Here is a 19,876-nt window from a genome sequence, read left to right as displayed (position 1 = left end):
GGCCTCGCGTGTGACGCGCCCGGCGCGGTACCGTGCTCCTTTCTGGAGGCCCCTGTCGGCCCGCGGGCCTGCTCGTCCAGTCGGAAATCGCAGTCTGGTGGAGACCAGTACTGGTGGTACATAACGCAGATAACACTTGCTACCTGGTCCAAAGACAGGGTTGAGCAAGTGATTGCTTATGCTTGGAGGTAGAGGATGGTAAGGAACAGCTTTAAAAGATGCGCCGGGACGCCTGGGTGGCTCAGTCGGTTAACCGTCTGCCTTCGGCTCAGGTCATGATCCCGGGGTCCTGGGATCGAGCTCCACATCGGGCTCCCTGCTCAGCGGGAAGCCTGCTTCTCCCTCTTGCCTCCCTGCCCCCACTCATGTTCTTTCTCTCTCAAATAAATAAAATCTTTTTTTTTTTTTTTAAGATTTTATTTATTTGACACAGAGAGAGAGACACAGCGAGAGAGGGAACACAAGCAGGGGGAGTGGGAGAGGGAGAAGCAGGCTTCCCGCGGAGCAGGGAGCCCGATGCAGGGCTCGATCCCAGGACCCCGGGATCATGACCTGAGCCGAAGGCAGATGCTTAACCGACTGAGCCACCCAGGCACCCCAGATAAAATCTTTTTTACAAATGTGCCATTTGTGCAGAGTTAGAAGGATAAATGGGAGCAGGAGCTTTGCCAGGTTGCAGTAGGAAGCCTGTCAGACAGCGTGAACAACGCAACCAAGCCCAGAGGCTTAACTGCACAGGGCCCACTGGGAGCAAGGGAAGTTTGGCTGAGTGGATCCAAGAGTGGGGAGGGGAACAGGGAGAAGAGACTGGAGAGGTGAATTAGAGCCGGAGTGCAGCTGAGTCCTAAAGGCGGTGGCACCGTGTTGGAAATGCGTAAGCTGGCAAGTCGGGAAAGTAAGTGTCTGGAGGACGTCAAGGGGATCTGGCAGATGGTAGGGAGACTAGCTACCAGCCCTTTCATTTATGTGGAAGGAAAACCAGGAGGACCTGAACTGGGGTGGATTCAGTAGGACCTGACAGGGTTCTTGAGTGAAAAATTATAATGTGGATAACTCCCGGGTGTCTGGCTTGAGTGACTGGTGCATTCCCAAGATAGGAGAGTCAGGAAGAAGATGATGAATTCATTCCTGAATCAGGTTAAGGTTCGAATAAAATTATGTGAAACATGGAACAGTATTTAAGGTTGCTGCAGGACACCTGTGATGTTCTCCCCATCCCGCCTTAAAACCCTCCAGGGGCTCCCCTGTTCCCAGCAGCTCCAGCCTGGCCCCTGCACTGTCACCTCTCAGCCCTGCCTCCTAACACGCTTGCTGCAGCCTGAGCAGCTGCAGTTCCTTTCCCTTGCTAGGCTGTGTTCTACTTCTTCGTGCCTCTCACGAGAACACCTTTGCCCCTCTCTTGCCTTTCACCTGGCCAATTTCAAGACTCACTGAACGGTAAGATCTTTGAAGAAGCCTCCCCTGACATTCTGTACCACCACCACCAGGGAGGGTCAGTATAAATCTGTCAAGAGCTGATTATAATGATCGGTATGCATGTCACCTCCTCCACCACTATGTCCCCCAGGGCAGGAGGCATCTGTGTATCCACTATGCCCGGCCCCAGTGGAAAATAGGACATCAGTAAACGTTTGTTAAATGAACAGATCTCAGTGGGGACATCCAACCTTATATCTACCATTGACTCCCCCATCCTTTGTTCCACGCACTCCATTATCAAAAGGCTAGAGGTTCAGTGATCTAGGTCCATGGTGCGTGGCTTGGTTATGTGTGTGAAATGGAAAAGAAAAGGAGAAAGAACACGGAGGCCTAGAAGAGAAGGGCCACTGAAGGTTTGGGGAGTGAAATGGAACTCCCCAGTGGTCAAGGATGCCAGTTTACAAGAGAGCCTGGCCTAGACACCTGTTTCCCTTCCTCTTTCTAAACTACTGGGCCCTATTTTCTATCACCATCTGGTGGCCACATCCATAAATAACAAGCTCCCCAGGAGCTACATATATGCTTGTATGAGGCAAAAGTTCCAGCGGATTGGCTTCAGGAGGGCTATGAGCGCCTCACCCGCCCCAGTTATATCATGCAAATTTGTATGTATACGAGATTTGCCTCATGCCGGTCAGAAGTGCCAAGAACCTTGAATCAGATTCTTGAAGAAGCTTATAGCTTCCAGAAGGCTGAGAATCACTACTGTAAAGGATTGTTCTAGAACAGTGATTCTATGAAATCCTATGAAGAATCATAATGTGAGATACGTGGATCCCTACTTGCTCAGAACCTCACCTTCCACTTTCCCACACCGCCCACCTCCACACAACACAGAATCCAGCTTGACAATGACGTTCATTAGGCCGGTGGCTTCACGAGCTTCAAAGTTGGATGAACCCCGGAGAGCCAGAGACTCTCCAGGCCATGCCTTCGGGTGGGGGCTGAGTGGAGCTCACACAAATCCTTCCACTCTCAGATCTATTTTTACTGTTTAGTCTTGCCTTATTTCCCAAAAACCTACATTTTAAAACAGTAATCCTCAAAATTTTTTCTGTCTATAATATAGTTCCCAAATGGGAAACCATTTTTCCTATAAAATTTTGGTCTTCTGGAAAGAGCTATTTCCCCCCTAAATGCCTTTCAACAAACCATAATACCTGATAGAAAATACACAGATAGCTTCCATGGGAACCGTTCTTTATAACGTATCACTTCCACAGCCATTAGCGGACTGGTTTTACAGCGGGAAGACGGAGACTCAGGTGAAATGACCTGTTTGCTAGTGTGTGACACCAGTTTAAGGGTTCCTTCCATTGTCTCACAGCTTTCGTATACAAATGTGTACACTCTATGGTACTTAAAGCAACGAACAGGCGGGTGGCACAGCTGCCATGTTTATTCAGAGGGGTGAGGGGTAAGAGCGACCTATCACAGCCAGCCGGGGGTAGGGCGAGGCTAAAGGCTAACATTAGGTCTCCTGGGGTCTAATGTCTGAACAACCTTCGTCGTATGTTTTTAATCACCATTTTTGCAAATGCATTAACCAAAGCTCAGAAAGAGAAAGTCCCTCATGCCAAGTCACACAGCTAGTAAACGAGGATACACCTCAGGCCTGCCGGCCTCCTCAGCCTGGTTTACCAGCCAGCTGAATGGGGCTTTGAACATGCCAGCTTGCCTCCCCGGGTGGGCAGTCCTGGCCCCCTCTAACCTGCCCCATCCCTTCCCTTCTTCTCTCTCTCTTAGGAGCGCCAGCTTCTCTCAGGGCACCAGGGCCTCATTTCTCATGAGGAGCGACACAGCCGTACAGAAGCTTGCCCAGGGCAACGGACACTGTGTCAACGGGGTCAGTGGTCAAGTCCACGGCTTCTATAGCCTCCCCAAGCCAAGCCGGCACAATACGGAATTCAGAGACAGTACCTACGACCTCCCCCGGAGCCTAGCCTCCCACGGTCACACTAAGGGCAGCCTCACAGGCTCTGAGACCGATAACGAGGACGTATACACCTTCAAGACGCCCAGCAACACCCTGTGTAGGGAGTTCGGGGACCTCCTAGTGGACAATATGGACGTTCCAGCCACCCCACTCTCAGCCTACCAGATCCCTAGGACGTTCACGTTGGACAAGAACCACAATGCCATGGCAGTGGCCACTCCTGGGGACTCAGCCATCGCCCCCCCCTCCCCGGCCACCCAAGCCAAGTCAGGCAGAAACCCCTCGATGGGGCAGCCCTCAGCAGAGACCTCCAATCAGCGAAAGCAGCAGATCCATCTCTGCCGCGGCCACCATCCCCAGGCGCAACACCCTCCCAGCCATGGACAACAGCCGACTGCACCGAGGTTGGTATAATCCCTGGCTGTGACCCTGGGGAGAGGGAGGTAGCTTGGGAGTTCTCAGTAATTTGCCAGTCCTTGGTCATCCACACTGAGGAGATGTAAGGCCCACCCAGGTCACTGATACTCACAGGTTTAGGGATCTTGTACCCAAACCCCTTCCTGGCTGGTCCTCCAGCACTGGAGGCTATTTGTGGATGCCCGCAATGCAAGAGTGTAGCAGACCCTGCTTGAGAGCGGTTACTATTCTACTCAGGGAGCTGGAACATTCTCGGTTAACCACAACACAACTTATTATGGGTTTGGAAGTCCAAGTCATAGTATTTGATTCATTTTTATATAAATCAAAGACAGAAAAAATAAATTTAGAGGACCAGTTCAAACTGGAGCCAAACCTATGTGGACTAAGAGACTATTAAAACAAATTTTGAGCTACTAAATTTTTTTTTTAAAGATTTTATTTATTTATTTGACAGAGAGAGACACAGCAAGAGAGGGAACACAAGCAGGGGGAGTAGGAGAGGGAGAAGCAGGCTTCCCGCGGAGCAGGGAGCCCAATGCAGGGCTCGATCCCAGGACCCTGGGACCATGACCTGAGCCGAAGGCAGACACTTAACGACTGAGCCACCCAGGTGCCCTGAGCTACTAAATATTTTCTAAGCCACACATGAATCTCTTTGGTTAAAATCTGGATTTCTCTCTGAAGTGTATAAATTTTATTGTCACTAATTTCCCCTGAGCATATTCCAACCCTGAATAAGCTTCCTCTGTGTGACGAAAAAGTATAGTCATATTAATTCCTTTCATTTTGTATCGTGCTGTATGGCTTGTGAAGCCTGCTCCTATCCATCCTATTGTCTAAGTCACGTAGTGACCCTGAGAGTGTGGTGGGACAGAGCCTCAGTGTCTCCATTTCACATGAGGCCCGTGGTAGTTAGGAGACTTATTAAGGTTTGCAAGTTCAGTCGGGGACAGAGGTGGGACTTGGACCTGGGATCCTGAGTTTGGGCTCAGTACTCTTTCAGTCCATCAACTATTGGATCAATCACCTGTGCTTTGGAATTGAAATGAAACTGACGTACATAAAACATGTCCCTACTCTTCAGAGAGCTCACATCTAGTTGGCGAAATAAAACCAACATATATAAATTAGTCCAGTATCATTATTCCTATAGTATTCATAGACGCGATGGCAGGGATGAGTGGGACAGGAGTTGAGTGCTGAAGGAGTTAGAGGAGAGGGGCGTACCTGAGGGAAGGAGTAGTTAGTTAAGGAGGGATCCTCTGTAGGGGCCAACACTGGAGTTAGATCTAGAAGCCTAGGAGGAGTTTTTGAACTGAGGAATGATGGGATGGAAGTAATACCTTATCACTTGGGTTTGAGAGTAGTATCTTCTGCTGAGGGTTTGGGGAAGTATCAGCACATGGATCTTCTTTCCTCTCTCGTAGCTTCTTCCTGTGAGTCCTACGAATACCCGCAGCGTGGTGGAGAGAGTGCAGGCCGGTCTGCCGAGTCCATGAGTGATGCGGTCAGTTCTTTCCTGGTGAGTAGGGGTTAGCCAGGGGTCCTCAGGCCTGCCTGGGTGGGTTAAGGTCACACTCCAGGGAACAAAAAAATACAGCTCACAAGAGTGATGGCTTCTCCCTCTTAGGGACCTGCCTGTTTCTTGTCTCCGTCCAGATGCCTGGGTTGGATTTTCAGAAAGTAAGATACAGGTGTCTGGTGTGGAAGAAGTGAGTGTACTTAGAGAGCTAGACCACAAGGCTCGCCAGCCCTCCACGTCAGTAGGGCGGGTCTAGAATGCAGAGGCCCCGGGCCCTGGGATGGGGAAGCTGAGGCAGCAGGCTTGTCCGTGAGGCTCCACCCAGAGGAGGGGCTACAGCGTGGGACTGCAGGTAGGGGCGGTGCTCAGAGGCCCTCCTGGTGGCAGAAGTATGGTCTGAGTGCAGGATCCCAGGCTGCCCTCTGCAGGGGGCTGACCACAGCTCGCCAAGCAGATGAGGGCCTGGCGTTGCACCCACTGAAATGATGAAACTTGGGTAACCAAAGCAGAGGCAGCTTCCTTGTCTGTGTGGACAGGCAGGGCAGGGGTAGGAGACTCCTGGCAGGAGTAGGGCCCAGGATGACGGCATTGTACACGTTGGTGGCAGCTCCGACTGCAGCTGGCGGTCACCCTGCAAGCTGGCCTGGGGAGCACACTGGCCCAGACCTCACTGGCCAGGGCCCAGGCTTCTCCTGGGCTCCTGGCCCTGCTCGGGCTTCAGATGCCGGCCCGCAAATGGGGAGTGTGGACCTGAGATGAAGAGCAGGTCCTAAACCAAACCCACAGGCTTGTGGCACCCTCAGCGTGTTCAGGCCCCCACAAAGCCTTCTGCACCCAGCCACCAGGGGTATTTGATACCAGAGGACTGTGACAAATTTCCAGTGGGTCCCAACGGATTGTGGAAACTAGAAGGGACCCACAGACCTCATTGCTTTCCGCCTCCCACTGTGCCTTCCTGCTTGGTTTCCCCAGAGCCTGCCTTACTAGCTTCCCGGGGCAGCTAATTCAGTTATAACTCTCCTCTCCTTGCATACAGATTTTCACTCCCTTCCTGTTTCTTCCATTCCCCCTCCTAGCCGGGGAAAACCGCTGTGGGTCGATCCGAGAGCACCAATTCTGAGGACAACTACGTCCCCATGAATCCAGGGTCCTCCACCTTGCTGGCCACGGAGCGGGCAAGTGATAACTCCCAGAGTGTCTACATCCCCATGAGCCCGGGCCCCCACCACTTTGAGGCGCTTGGCTACCCCTCAGCAGCCCTTTCTATGCACCGGGGCCCCAGCCGAGGGAGTGAGATCCAGCCACCTCCCGTCAACCGCAACCTCAAACCTGACCGGAAAGGTGAGTCTCCTCTCTCCCCGTCCCGTCTCTGGACGGTGTCCAGGAACTGTTTGCGTTCATTTAGGGATCGAGCGGATCCTGAACTTTCCTTGCCAGGAAGTGTTAGCCTCTGGGGGCCTAAACCACCCCCAGCTCTCATACACATACACAAACGCTCAAATTCATGCCCGTGGCCCAGCAGCCCAGGGGCTGGCTGCCAGAGTAGCCTGGATGGGCAGGGGTGCGGGCGCCAACAGGACAGGACACATTCCGGTGCCGGTTCTGCCACCTGGGATTAGAAGCAAATCATTCTGTGTGTCTGAGCCTTGTTTCTCATCTGAGAACTGTGAATACTTGCAGAGCACTGAGCAGCACAGATAATATGCCTAAAAGTGCCTTGTAAAGTGTTAACTGCTTTTGGAGGACGTGGGAGGAGGACTGGATCTGGCGGAGCGGTCTGTTACAAGATAACTCGGCTGGACGAGAAGGGCGTGAGCTCTCCGACCGGCTACATGCGGGTTGGAATCCTTATTCAGCACTTCCTCGGGAGGGGCTTTGGGTAAATCATTTCAGTTTCTCTGAGCTCAGTTTTCTTAGCTGTGAGATGGGGACAGTGGTGTGTTCCGGAGGAAAGCATCTGGACACCGGGTCTGGTATGCAGCAGACGTTCAGGAAGCCTAGATCCGTGCCCTCTGCTCCCTCAGGCTGCTGGCCAGGGGTCAGTGGCAGGAATCCAGAGGGAGAAGTCGAGCAACCGGGCAGGATACCCCGGCCCCCCAACTTGGTCTGGTCAGCAGCGAGTTCAGACCTTAGCATTTGAAGTGAAGCCTTAAAGGGCTTTGTGCATTCGCCTTCCTCCCCTGCGGGCTCTACAGCCTGGTTCGCGAGTGGCAGTGACGTCCTCCATCTCAGTTACCGTCTCTTGTTTTTATGTACAGCCACACGTCTGGGGAGAGCAGTCTCTTGTCAGACCCAGTGTCTCCATTTTGGATTCTGAAAATATGATTACTCCAGAATATGCTTGCAAAGAAAATAATCATTCAGAATCTGAAGACATGACTTCAGGGCCTAGCAACACAGGCAAAGACCACAGAAGCTGCTGAGCCTCAGTTTCCCTGTGTAAAAGCGGGAATGCGAAAGCCTTCGTGAATATACGGGTGTGGTGTGTGGCCGCGTGTGCCCGCGTGTGCCCGCGTGTGGCCGCACGCCATTAGCAGCAGCAGGGGCTGATCGTTTGCCTTTCTGTTCCTGCTGCAGTGAAGCCAACACCACTTGACCTGAGAAACAACACCGTCATTGACGAGCTCCCCTTCAAGTCACCTGTCACCAAGTCTTGGTCGAGGGCCATGTGAGTGTCCGCCTGGGGAGGTGGGAACGTGGCGCGGGGTTGCGAGGGGCTGAGTCGGGAGCTGCAGTCTGATGCTCACGCCGGCGGTGGCCGAGAGGTCTCTGGGGCCGCGGTCTCCTCGTCTGTGAAGGGGGAGTCATCGCGCCTTCCCTGTATCAGACCTTCCTCTGCTGATGGAGGGCGGAGCCTGGGGCCGGGAGCCTGAGCGCTTCCCCAGGTCACGGTCCTCTCCCCACCACAGCCACACCTTCAACTGCGGCTCCTCCCAGTACTGCCGCCCCATCTCCACCCAGAGCATCACCAGCACGGACTCCGGAGACAGCGAAGAGAACTACGTCCCCATGGTGAGTCGTCCGCGCTCCGCGGGAGTGACTGCTGCCCGAGTACCCGGGCCCCCCGCAGGCACCCCCTTTGCTGCCGCCATCCTTCCTGTGCGCAGTGGGGTCACACGGGCCCTGCCCTCGGGGAGGCCGACTGTGACATGGGTGGAGAGGCGGTGCTGTGGGGACACACTCGCAGGGAGAAGGGAGGTGGCTCCGGGGTGGGGGGGACACAGAGGAGGAGGAGAGCGGTTGACTACGGCTCCAGGTGGAGGTTGGGCTGGATCCAGCTCATGAATGACCCCGAATGCTGTCTGGGGAAGTCTGGGCTTTCCCTGTGGGCCACAGGGAGCCCCAGAAGGTTTAAAGGGCCAGGGGATTAGGCCGGTGCCTCAGCACCGTCCCTGGGAGCCTACAGAGAGTGACTAGGGCAGCCTTCAAAGTTGACTTCCTTCTTCTGTCCTGTTACAATCTTTCAAAAGTCAAGAACTCTTCATTCCTGACTGCTGTTCCCATGAGCAGGAGCGAGAATGCGAGCGTAAGCATTTATTACCTCCTCAGCGGAGGGGGCACACATGTACCATGACGTACGGTGCCAAAGGCCAGGCCAGAGATCTAGACACGGTCAGCACGAGAAGCTTCCTCCCTGACATTTTCACTGAGAAGGGAGTCGCTGCCCAGCACCTGCAGCTGCTGCATCCGTAGTGAAAGGACGCATCAGCCGAACAATCAGCAGCCAAGAAACAGAACACAGGACTGTTGCCATTCTCATTAGGATAAGACTTCAGGAAAATCCTCGACAAGTTGGTCTTGGTGCCTGGACGGAGACAGGAGCCTAGAGTGGCTCCGTCGAAGGGCGGCTGCGGGAGCCCGGGGAGGAGGGGCCGGGGCCGGGAGATTCAGAGCAGCAGCTTGGGTGCCACGAAGGCTTTCCAGCATCCGGGGCGTAAAGGAAAGGGGCGCCCTGTTGGGGGCCAGCAGGCAACCACGGGGTCTGTCAGGGAGCCAGTGGGGGAGACCTGGCCGGCCGGCCCGGGAGGGAGGCACAGCGGGACGAGTGCGGGTCCGGGAGCCGGGTGACAGAGCCGGTTCCCGTCCCCGCTCACCAACTGCACAACCCCAGCCAAGTCAGGCCACCTCTCTGAAGTACAGTTTTATCTTTATTTTAAACAACAAGAATAGTACGAATACCTACATCACAGGACCGTTACGAAGGTTTAAATGAGGACATGAGACGCCCAGAGGTGTGGGTTTTCCCGGGTGGTGTGTTAGTCTGTTTCCTCCACTTACTAATGGTTTTCCCTCCTTTGTGATAGCAAAATCCAGTGTCTGCATCTCCCATTCCCAGTGGCACCAACAGTCCCGCCCCGAAGAAGAGCACGGGCAGCGTTGATTATCTGGCCCTGGACTTCCAGCCGAGCTCCCCCAGCCCCCACCGCAAGGTACCGGGGTGTCCCAGCACTCAGCCTTGTACCGCTTGACTGCTTTTCCTTTAGTCTGGGTCTTAGGGGGCTCGCACGCCTCCTCTCTGAATGCACAGGTGCTCGAGGTCTGTCCGACCTTCTCAGCCAGTCCATCCCCCTTGTGCCAATGAGCAAATGGATGCACACTGAATGACAGACAGAGCCGAGACTCGGGGATCCTGTGTCCTGGTCCTGAGCTTCCCTTTGAGAACTCAGTGTCTAGGTGCATCCATTGCCCTTGGTACAGGGACCTGCAGAAGGGACTCCCCGGCCCCGGAAAGCCTCCCCAGGAAGCACACTCAGCTGCCCAGTCCAGACAGCAGGGTGGCTGCCAGTGTTCCCTGGCCCCCAGCAAATTCCTTCCCAGGAAGGTGGGTGGAGGCAGAGATGAAGGCCTGGGAAATCAGGAGTGCTGACCCAGGCTGTTGCAGAACAGGAGAGATGATGCAGTTTGGGGTTTAAAGGCCCCTTTCAGAAACAATACAGGCTCCTGAGGCTGGTCTGAGTGGCAGCAGAGGCCCATCTCCCCTTGAGGCAGCTCAGAAAGAGCCCCCCACCTCTGCTCCCCACCATACGGATAACTCACAGCCACCTCCCCGTTCTGTCCTCAGCCATCCACGTCATCTGTCACTTCTGATGAGAAGGTGGACTACGTTCAAGTGGACAAGGAGAAAACCCAGGCCCTGCAGAACACCATGCAGGAGTGGACAGATGTGCGGCAGTCCTCGGAGCCTTCCAAGGGTGCTAAGCTGTGACGCAGGGGCCACCATGACTGGGGAGGTGCCCGGAGGCAGCATCTCCAGAGCTGGCTCCTCCCCTCGGTCCCCCCCAACACACACATTTTCTCCTCTCCCAGTGCCCCCTCCTGCCACTCTGGCCTTCAAAGCACTTGATGTCAGGGACCCTGAACCCTTCTGAGAGGTAAGGGCCTGATGGAGGCCCACCCTCTGCCCACTCGGGGCCCACCTTTGATTTGTATCAGTAACGGCCATGCCTCTACCCACCTTAGTTAGAGCTGTTGCCAAAAAGCATCCTTCAGCCTCTTCCTGTCCTTCAGACCCGAATATCTACTAGGCTTTGGGAGGGGCTGGGGCTCTGAGCCAGATTCCACACCTCACTTCCGGTCATAGCCCTCAAGCCCTCTTCCCTCCAGCTCCTGGGCTACCTCTCCTTCAGTCCCAGAAGATGCCACGTTGTCTCGCTGATCCAGGGAGCCCAGGACCGGCAGACCAAAGTGGACAGGGACTTCTTCATCCTTGTGTTTCTTGGTAGAGGAGAGGCATGGCCCCCCAGAAGATGGAGTTGAGAAGGAAGGTTAGCAGTGGTCTTGAGGGACACAGGAAGGAGGTCCCCGATGCAGAAGGCAGGTGATCTGGGCAGTGGCCCCGCCACTGTGTAGCCGTGGTGGGTTGGGAGAGGCAGGAGGAGGAAGGAGGACGCAAGGGAGGGAAAACAGAGGAGGATGGGCAACCACAAACCAGGAGCAGGAGGTGACCAGGATCCCGTGGGGTCAGGGCCCCTAGAACCGTGGAGCGTACAGGCCCTCCTCTGGGGGCGCACCCCGCCAGAAGGGACGGTGCTGGGTGCTGCAGGGTGCGGGCGGAGGCTGGTGCTGAGGGAAGGCAGTGCAGGGTGGGGAGGGCGCGTGGGGCGGACGGGAGGTGCTGTAGCGGGGAGGGTGCAGCAAGTGTGTCTCTGCAAGACAGGTGGTGGGGGGCGGGCAGATAACCGCTGGGCTGAGAGGCCGGGTACAGACCTCGGAGGCAGACAGCGCGGCCTGGGGCAGGCGGGGGGCAGGGGGCGGGGGGGTAAGCCGGGGCAGCTCCTGGGGCTGCAGGCCTGAGCGGAAGTGAAGGAGCCGTGTGAGGGACGTGGGGAAAGCAGTGCAGGGGAGCGTGGGGCCAAGAGGACGTGGGGGAGGGCTGGGGCTTCTGCCAGGGCCCAGGCCGGGAGGAGTGTGGTCGCGGGAGCCCCTGGTGTTTTCCCAGCTCATCTTCCAGCGGCCGCTCCCTGGAGGCCCGGAGCCACGTTAGCCTCAGACCTGATCCCTGGGACAGGAGAGGCCAGGCCTCTGCTCCCATGGCTTGGAAGGCCGCCCCATGAGCTGCGCCCTCCCCCACCAGGCACTTTGTCCTAAGCTGGGGAGGAGAGATCCGAATCTTTCGTGTGGATGGTTCTTGCCCAAATCATCTAGGGTTGCAGAGGTCTCATCCCACCCTGGGGTAACAGACCACCTTCCTTTGAAAAAAAAATACTTGCCACCGTGGCTGACGGAGGTGGCTACAGCTCACCTTCGGGCTCCCGCGAGCACATGCCTGGCCAGTCTCAGAAGCCCCACTCCGGTCGGGAGGATTTTCTCCGCAGTAGCCCCTCTCCTAGCAGTTCAACTCCGCGAGCATTGATTCTGGGACGGCAGGAATTAACCAGTGTGTCCCCGCACTGGAGGCAGGGGTGGGTGGAGACACAAGGGCACAGGACCTAGGTGAGGGCCGCGAGAGAGACTGGAAGCAAGGCTGCTGCTTCAGGAGGTTGGTGCAGATCAGAGGAAGGTGGTATCTGGCAGAAGGGGGGTGGTGCTGAGATGGGCTTGAGGGGCCGGAAGATGGAGTGGATTTCTAGGGGAGGAGGCCAGGGCTGGGGTCCAGTCACCCTAGAGCGCTGGGACTGATGGCAGAGGCTGACACTGGGTCCCTTTAAGACCCTCTGCAGGGTCTCGTAGGGCCGAGCTTTGAGGGGTGCTGCCCTGTGCCCCCAGCCCGTGTGTGTGCTGAGTCAGTACAAGGTGAATGAAGCAGAGTGTTCAACTCTAATGTCCAAGGAGGCCTCCTTCCAGCTCTTGGTTCCTGCAGCTCCCAAGCCCTCAGGGTGGCGGTGGAGACAGAAGGAAGTGTTAAGAGGACACTGGCCTGTTGAGGGCAGAGACTCGGGCTCACGGGCTTCAAATGACCGGTGTCTCGTACACACCTGGCAGTTCAGTGGCCTGGCAAGGGCAGACCCAGGACTCATGGTGCCCGGGCCAGCAGGACCAAGCGGCAGCGAGGGAGGGTTCCAGGGAGATGGGCTAAGCAAGGTCCCAGGGAGCCACCACCTGTGAAGGGGTGGTTCGCTTAGATGGTGGCTGAGGCCCTTCCATGCTGAAGCTGAGCTGTCTCTCTGGGGAGGGCCTGGCTCACTAGGGACAGGCAGCACCCAGAGCATTAGTCAGGGAGCCGAGTCCCCTCCCCGGGATGGACTTCTGAGACTTCTACATTTGAAACCCTTCAAACATGCCCCATTCCTAGGAGAGAAGCACAACCCTTCCCCTTCCGAAGTGAGTGGAGCAAGGGCTCGCCCCAAGCCCCGGCTGACCCACCCTCCCCACGCCCTTCTGACAAGAGCTCTGGATGCAGTTCGCACTCGTCCGCAACCCGTGAGGGAAGCGAGGCTGGGCCCAGGAGCACTGCAGCTCCCTCCTCCGGGAGCCAACATTCTGGGACTTTCCAAGCTCCTTGGCCTGCCTGCGGAGGGGCCCCCTCGAGGCGCAGGCTGTCCTGTGATAGTTGGTGGTGTGTATTCTTGTGTGTTGGTTACACGTGTCTTGAAACTTAGAATCATTTCGCACAGAATTGTCGGGAAGAGAAAAGGGGCTAGCAGCGCAGTCTTAGGTTCTTGCCCTGTTATACCATTTAAAATTGACATTTAATTTTTCAAATCACTGTTGGTGCCTAATCACTTAAGTTATTAATTTATTCTGTTTTCTTTAAAAAAAAAATGTATTTATCCTGTGAGTAGGTCTGGGGTGGGGTGGGAACGTGTTCCGGTGGGTCCTGTTTTTGCTGTGGTGACACGCAGCACAGGCCTGGAGCTTGTAGGGCCCTTTTTACTGTGGTGGTGGAGCAGGACAACAATAAAGTCCGTTAGAAGCAACCAGAGAAGGCTGCTGGAGCCTGCCTCGTCTGAAGGCGCCGGGGAGGGAACCCACCTGCACAGAATCCCTGCCGGGGGGCCACCCACATGGAGGCCCAAACACATCTCTGTCAGGGCCCCCGGAACGCTCGGTGCCAGTCTGCTCCCTTTCATTTTAATAGGAAGTAACGGGGCCCCTGTCTTGACCCGGAACAAGAATGACTCCTCCTTACCTCGGAATGTGTATTCCTGATTCCACCCTTTTGCCTTAGAAGGTGCACGGAGTGTGCAGACGAACTCTGAGACTACCAGCCCAGTGTCGCTGATCCCTAAGGTTTGATGTCCCAAGGGTCTGGACACTTGGGCCAAAACTCAACTCCTCCACCTACAACACTGGCAGGCGGCCATCGTGGCCCTCGTAGCCCCTGGCCATGCCGCAGCCTCTGTCCCTGCCTTCCCACCTACTTTGTTCCCCCAGATGAGCAGGGTTGGGGTGGAAAGGGCTCCTGTGTGACCTCTCCAGCTCCAAGAATGGGCTGGCACCTGGGGAGATGATGGGGGGGCTGCCTCCCCCCTTTCCTCCTGGCAGGTGCCCGAGTCCGTCCCGGGAGGGGCCACACGCCAGCACCAGGTTCTCCCAGGGAAGGGCGGGGGGTGGGGGGAGAACGGGGGAGCAGTGGCAGCGAGTTCTGGGCAGTCCGGGGTTCTTGGTGTCTGAAAAATCCCCAGATACGGGGGCTCTGGCTTCACCCGACAGGCGAGTCCCCCTGACAGGAGCTCCTCGGGCAGCCCGGAGTGTGGGTCCCTGCCCCTCAGGGTACTGCCGGCGCCGGCCTCTGGGGAACGGCCCCACTGCTGGGCCAGCTCTACCCTCGGGGTCCTCCCAGGCCTCACCTTTCACTTGCTGGCGCTTCAGGGTAGCACACTGTCCCCTCCCGTGGGGCGTCACACGAGCCAACAGGGCACAGGCTGTACCCTGCTCTCAGCCCAGACACAGCAAGAAACAAAGGGCACGGCCGCCGCCACAGCCACGGAGGCAGAAAGAACGACATCTTTAAAGGCTTCAGAGAACCTACTTTATTCCCGTTTGGGTCTCCTCTCTCCATGTGGAAGGGTACAGCAGTGTCCGGGCACACTGACGTCCATAGCCGCTCCTCACCAACCCCCCTCCCCCCCCGGCGCCCAGGCCACGGCTTGAATGCCACAGAGGAGGAGCTGAGCCAGCCAGCTTTCCTCCGGTCCGACGACGGCTTCATGAGAAACACAAACATAGTTGCGGTAAAGTAAGGATTCTCTCGCTCAACCAGAAAGGGGATGCAAATGGCGGCATCTCAGGCACTGAGGCAGGCTGGGGAGATGGGGTTTGGGGGTGAAGGGTCTCCCGCTGTGGGGGAGGGGGCTGGCCTGCCCCCTCTGCACCGACAGTCTCTGCCCCCGCGCCAGGCTGCTTCCCACCTACACTCCCCTCAAGTACCAGGGGTGCAGGCAGCCACACCGTGTGCCTCTGAAAGCCCTCAGAGCCCAGAAGGGGCCGCGGGGACACACACGCCCCAGACCCTGCTCTGCTGCTCATACTACAGAGCGATAGGATGGTCTGAAAGGAGCGAGGAGGGAGATGCTACTTGATGGCAAAGCACTAGAGCTGTGAATCAGCCCCGTCACGTAGCCTGCTGGGGGGGACGGGGGGACAAGGCCCAGAGTGTCCATCTAAGCTGCTTCAAGTTGACCAGGACACTTGGGTGAGAAATCTGAATGGGGCTGATCCCAGTGTCAGGGGCTTGGCTCTCAGCTCTGTATCGGAGTCTCTGCACACCCTTCAGGCTGAGGACCCGTGTCCCGGAAGCTTCCTCTCCACCTTTCCTGCCCTTGGAAGGGCCTGTCTTAGGGGCTGGACCTGCCTCCACAGCCTCCCTCAGCCCCCACCTGGCAGAGCGCCTTGGCCTCGGTCCCCACCCGGTTCCCAGAAGGAAAGGGTCAAGGCCTCCCCTGCAGTGGGCTGTGGGGCCCCCGCAGCTGGGAGCAAGCCTGGGGCCGGGTCCACACTAGAAGACCAGTCTGTGGAAGTCACCGCCACTGCCACCTGCAGGACTGCAGCCTCCCGGAGAGCCTTCGTCCTCATCCTTGTCTTCATCGAAGCCCCTGCCCCAGTGCGGAGATGCAGGGAGCGCAGAGATGTAGGCCGCCCTGCTGCGGGCCTCCTTCTCCTGCTCCTGGGAACACAGATGCGGGTGGGGAAGGAGGCTTAAAATGCGGGCTCTGAAGCCAGAGTCTTCCTTCACTGTTCCCCCAGCCCCACCCCAGTGCCATCCGGCACAGCAGTTCTGAGTGTCTCCAACGTGCCCAAGGGCCAAGCACAGAGAAGCCTCAGCTCCTGCCCGCGGGGTGTTCCAGCTCCGCAGGAGAATGGCTGGGATGGATCCATCCTTCCACCCTCGATCTAGGCTTCAAAACCACTCTTCTCCCAGTAAAAACTCCTAGCCCCTTGGAAAAAAGGAACTCCTTCACACACGGCTGAGTAACTGATGAGGGCCTGCCATGGCCCCCGGGAGAAGGAGGTGCAGGGACTCCAAGGATCACGTCACAGCACACAGGGTCCCCCCTGCTGTCCTGACACAGCTGTCCAGCTCACTGCCCCTCAAGGCACGAGGAACGTTTCTCCTCAGGCTGAACGGAGGCCCCCGCACAGACGCTCCTTCCCCGCGGCCCTGCCTCTGCCTGCAAGGCCCAGCAGAGACGTAAACGCTGGCCCGGGGTCCCCACACGGGGCCCCAGGGTACTACTCTGGTGGTTCGTGGCCTCTGCTGTTCCTGCTGCTAAGTATTCTGATACCACCCGACTGTAAAGAGGGGAGTCGAAGGCACACGAGAGGATACGGGCAGCGTGGTCCCCAGGTGCCCCTGGAAGCCTCGACTTTCCACCACGCAACCCCATGGTGCCCCTTCGCACACTGAGGACAAGCGTTGGTAAACAACTGGTGATTACTGAACGCCTGTGCCTCTGAAGTAAGGGGTTCTGTCTAGCCCACCAGGATATTTCCAGCAGGAAGGGGTCAGTGACAGGGAGCAGGAAAAGGAGGAGACAGAGCAGAATACCCTCTAAGCCGGTGGCTGTGCAGGGAAGCCCTCCACCCAGGAGATCAGCTCGGAGGCCCGGGGGCTGCTCACCTGCAGGTAAAGGATGTTGTCTTTGGAAATGGCCTCCATCAAATCTTTGTGGAGAGTGGGCTCCGTCCGGCCTCTGGGAGAGCCCGGCTCGGCCTCGGGCGCCTCCCCGGGCCGCTGCCGGTAAAAGAGCACGTAGGCCGTGTCCTTGGGGAAGAAGGAGGTGACGTTGCTGACAGACTCGAAGGAGGAGAAGGACACCCAAGTGTCGTTGAACAGGTACCACTGGTTCTCGGGCTCGGGCCTGTCAGCAGCACCCACACACGGGGCCGGCCGGGCGGCGCCCTCGCGGGCGTAGCAGTAGTAGTGGCCGCTCTCCGAGGACACCCCCGAGTGCACGACGACGCTGCAGAGGTCGTAGGCCTGGCCGCGGCCCCCCGCCAGCGGCAGGCGGAGCAGCAAGGGGATGGAGACGTCGTCCAGGATCTTGCGGCGGCGCATGGTGCGCAGGTCGAAGGAGAAGCGCAGCAGGGTGAGGATGAGGTAGCGCGGCCCCTGGCTCAGCTCCACCGCCTTCTCGGCGTCCTGCAGCGAGGCACAGGGCTCGCAGTGGTAGCGGTTCTCGGCCGTCAGCCTCTCGGGGGACAGGAAGTAGTTGACCAGGTCCAGCACGGAGCGGGAGCCCTCCCCGGCGGGGGCGGCGCCACCCCGGTGGGTCCCCGGCCCCGGGCTGTCCTCTTCCTTCTTCGCTGTCTCGGCCTCCTTCTCCTTCTCTGCCTTTTCTTCCTCCTCCTCTTCTTTCTTTTTCTCCTCTTCCTCCTGCTCCTCCTCCTCCTCCTCCTCCCGGGGCCCTTCCTCCTCCTGTGCTTCCTCCTCCCTCTCCACCTTCTCCTCCCCACTGCTCTGCCCCCCAGGTCCCTGGGGGCCCAGGCCCTCAATGTCCAGGACGGAGGGGGGTGCGTCCCCCGTGACACAGTGTTTCCTCTGCCTCCGAGGACCCACCCTGCTTGGAACCTGGGCTTGGGAGGGTGGTGGGGGGTCCCGGCCCCCGATGTCCTCTGCGGGGAGCATCACTGAGCCCAGGCGGCGGCGGCGACAGCGCTCAGTGGGGGGGAAAGCAAGAGAGAGGTCCGTGAAGGCCTCCTCTCTGGAGGAGACATTGAGGCAGCGGAGACAGCGTATCCGAGTCACGATCTTGCCTCCGAACATCTTCTCCACAGAGGTGGGACTTGGGCTGGGGGGCTCCTCGGGAGGGGAGGGCAAGCTGGACTGCTTGAGCTTTTGGCAGATCCTTGTCCCTGTTTTCTCCTCTTCGTGTAGCCTGGAGCAGAGAGCACGGGGATTTCATACATACGCACAGATCCATTCGCAGCGCTCGGGCCTGATCTGGGCCACCTACCTTATCCAGGATCCACCCGTCTAGACGTGTGCGTGGGTCTGCAGAGTCTGCCCACACACGTGCCAATGACATCCACGCACATGCACTCACAAGCCAAGCACACCTCCCTCCAGACAGGCACATGAACCCACCACGTGGAGATGTGCCGCCTCTCCGTGCGCGTGCCCCCAGCGCTGGGCTGAACACGCGCACACGTGCACTCGGCAAGCAGAGCACGTGCGCACGCTCGCCCTGACCCCTCCCCAGTCACGGCTCCAATCAGCAGCTCCCAAACGTCCCTCACACGCAGCCCTGGCCACCCCTCGCAGCAACCATCTCCACGCCTTCCTCGGGTGCAGTGGGGCAGCCGGAGAGATGGGCTATTCCTCAGGCACCCTCCTCCGGCTCCGAAGCCCCCACGCGGAGCCCGGTCCAGCCCCCTTACCGATCCAGCAGATACTTCAGATACTCTGAGCAGTCCTGCTGGGTGCCGGGGCTGAACCAGGGTGTCCAGGATGCAGAGAGGAAGTTCTCCGGAGAGATGGCAGGCCGCTAGGACCAAGGCAGGTGAAAGGCAGGGTCAGGAGTAGGAGGCCACTCACTAACCAGCTCTGCCATGTGCTAGGCCTAAGGGTACCTGGGGATTCTCTGTCCCAAACTTCCTGGCCTCCTCCCTAAAGTCCTCCCCATTCCTCGTTGTCCCTGACCCATCCTCTCCCACCAAGTCCATGCAGCCCATGAGCATGGCCTTAGGTTCGTGGAGATGAACAAATCCTCTTCCCCAACACACCTCTTTCTTTCCAGACCCTTATTCATTGCCATTCCCTCTGCCTAAAACACCTTTCCTCCATCAAAAGCTTACAGAGTTCAAGACCCGGATGCACAGACACCTGTTCTGTGATGTCTTCCCAGTGGTCCCCTCCCCCATCATAATCAGCTTTTCCCCTCCCTTGCATGCACACAACACTGCATTTCCTTCCGTTCAAGCATTACAATTGTTATTTGCAGGTCCACCCTCCCCACCAGACTATGAGCTCCACGAGAGCAAGAACTGTGGCTTCCTCCTTTTCGTGGCCCCGCAGAGCCTTGCATAATGCTTGGCCAAGGGTTTTAGGTTCCATGAGGGCAGAGACAATGAGCAAAACAAATACAGCCCTCAGGGTGCCTGGCAATGCAAGTGCTCAGAAAGGACAGCAGATGAGCAAAGCAACTCCTAACGCAAGGGTGGGAATCACGGACGGGAGAGACCTGGGCATCAGGACACAGAAGGGGGTACAAGGAAGCACTCCCTCTCCTGTCCCATAAGGCACTAAACGACCATGAACCCACGCCAGCCTCAACAGCTTACACCAGGAAGTAGGGCCTTGTAGCCAGATGCAGGGAAGGGTGTCAGCCCAGAGCCGCCCTCCATCACACCCAACTCCCCCTGCGCTCACCTGGCTGTGCTCCAGGAAGGCGAAGAGCCACTGCAGCTTGGTCATCAGGGGCTGGGAGTTGTTCTCAGTCAATCTGAGCACACAGTGTCTGAAGCTTCAAAATAAAGCAAAAGCATCCAGGGTAAGCCAAGGGCATCCAAGGAGCCTCTACTCACCCGCAGCACTGGGAACCAGGGCATCCAGCCTCAAGGCAGAGCAGACGCTTAAAGCTCAGGCCTGGGCCAGAGGCCAGGGAAGAAGCGCAGGTGAACAACCCAGCCTGGACAAT

At 57.5% G+C, this 19,876-nt stretch overlaps 2 protein-coding genes across 2 annotated transcripts in view; one reads left to right on the top strand and one right to left on the bottom strand.

The window, feature by feature from the left end:
* The window catches only part of GAB2 (GRB2 associated binding protein 2), a 184,278-nt gene extending 169,955 nt beyond the window's left edge, over window positions 1-14,323 (top strand). The window contains 8 exon segments of the mRNA XM_032427087.1: window positions 3,226-3,655; window positions 3,657-3,819; window positions 5,263-5,357; window positions 6,434-6,698; window positions 7,935-8,025; window positions 8,267-8,369; window positions 9,662-9,787; window positions 10,420-14,323. Coding sequence (XP_032282978.1) covers window positions 3,226-3,655; window positions 3,657-3,819; window positions 5,263-5,357; window positions 6,434-6,698; window positions 7,935-8,025; window positions 8,267-8,369; window positions 9,662-9,787; window positions 10,420-10,563 — 1,417 coding nt within the window. The 3' untranslated portion in view covers window positions 10,564-14,323.
* A 21-nt stretch (window positions 14,324-14,344) lies between these two features.
* USP35 (ubiquitin specific peptidase 35) overlaps window positions 14,345-19,876 on the bottom strand; it is a 51,421-nt gene continuing 45,889 nt past the window's right edge. Inside the window, exons 8-11 of the mRNA XM_032427086.1 lie at window positions 19,609-19,702; window positions 18,618-18,724; window positions 16,858-18,115; window positions 14,345-15,903 (exon numbers count right to left, since the gene is read on the bottom strand). Of these exons, the coding sequence (XP_032282977.1) occupies window positions 15,736-15,903; window positions 16,858-18,115; window positions 18,618-18,724; window positions 19,609-19,702 (1,627 nt within the window). The 3' untranslated portion in view covers window positions 14,345-15,735. The remainder of the gene's footprint in view (window positions 15,904-16,857; window positions 18,116-18,617; window positions 18,725-19,608; window positions 19,703-19,876) is intronic.

This window comes from Phoca vitulina, unplaced genomic scaffold (assembly GCF_004348235.1).
Source record: "Phoca vitulina isolate PV1807 unplaced genomic scaffold, GSC_HSeal_1.0 scaffold36, whole genome shotgun sequence".
In the NCBI taxonomy this organism is placed as follows: Eukaryota; Metazoa; Chordata; class Mammalia; order Carnivora; family Phocidae; genus Phoca; species Phoca vitulina.
Note: the sequence above shows the minus strand (reverse complement) of the source record. Positions and strands in the feature narration are given on the sequence as shown.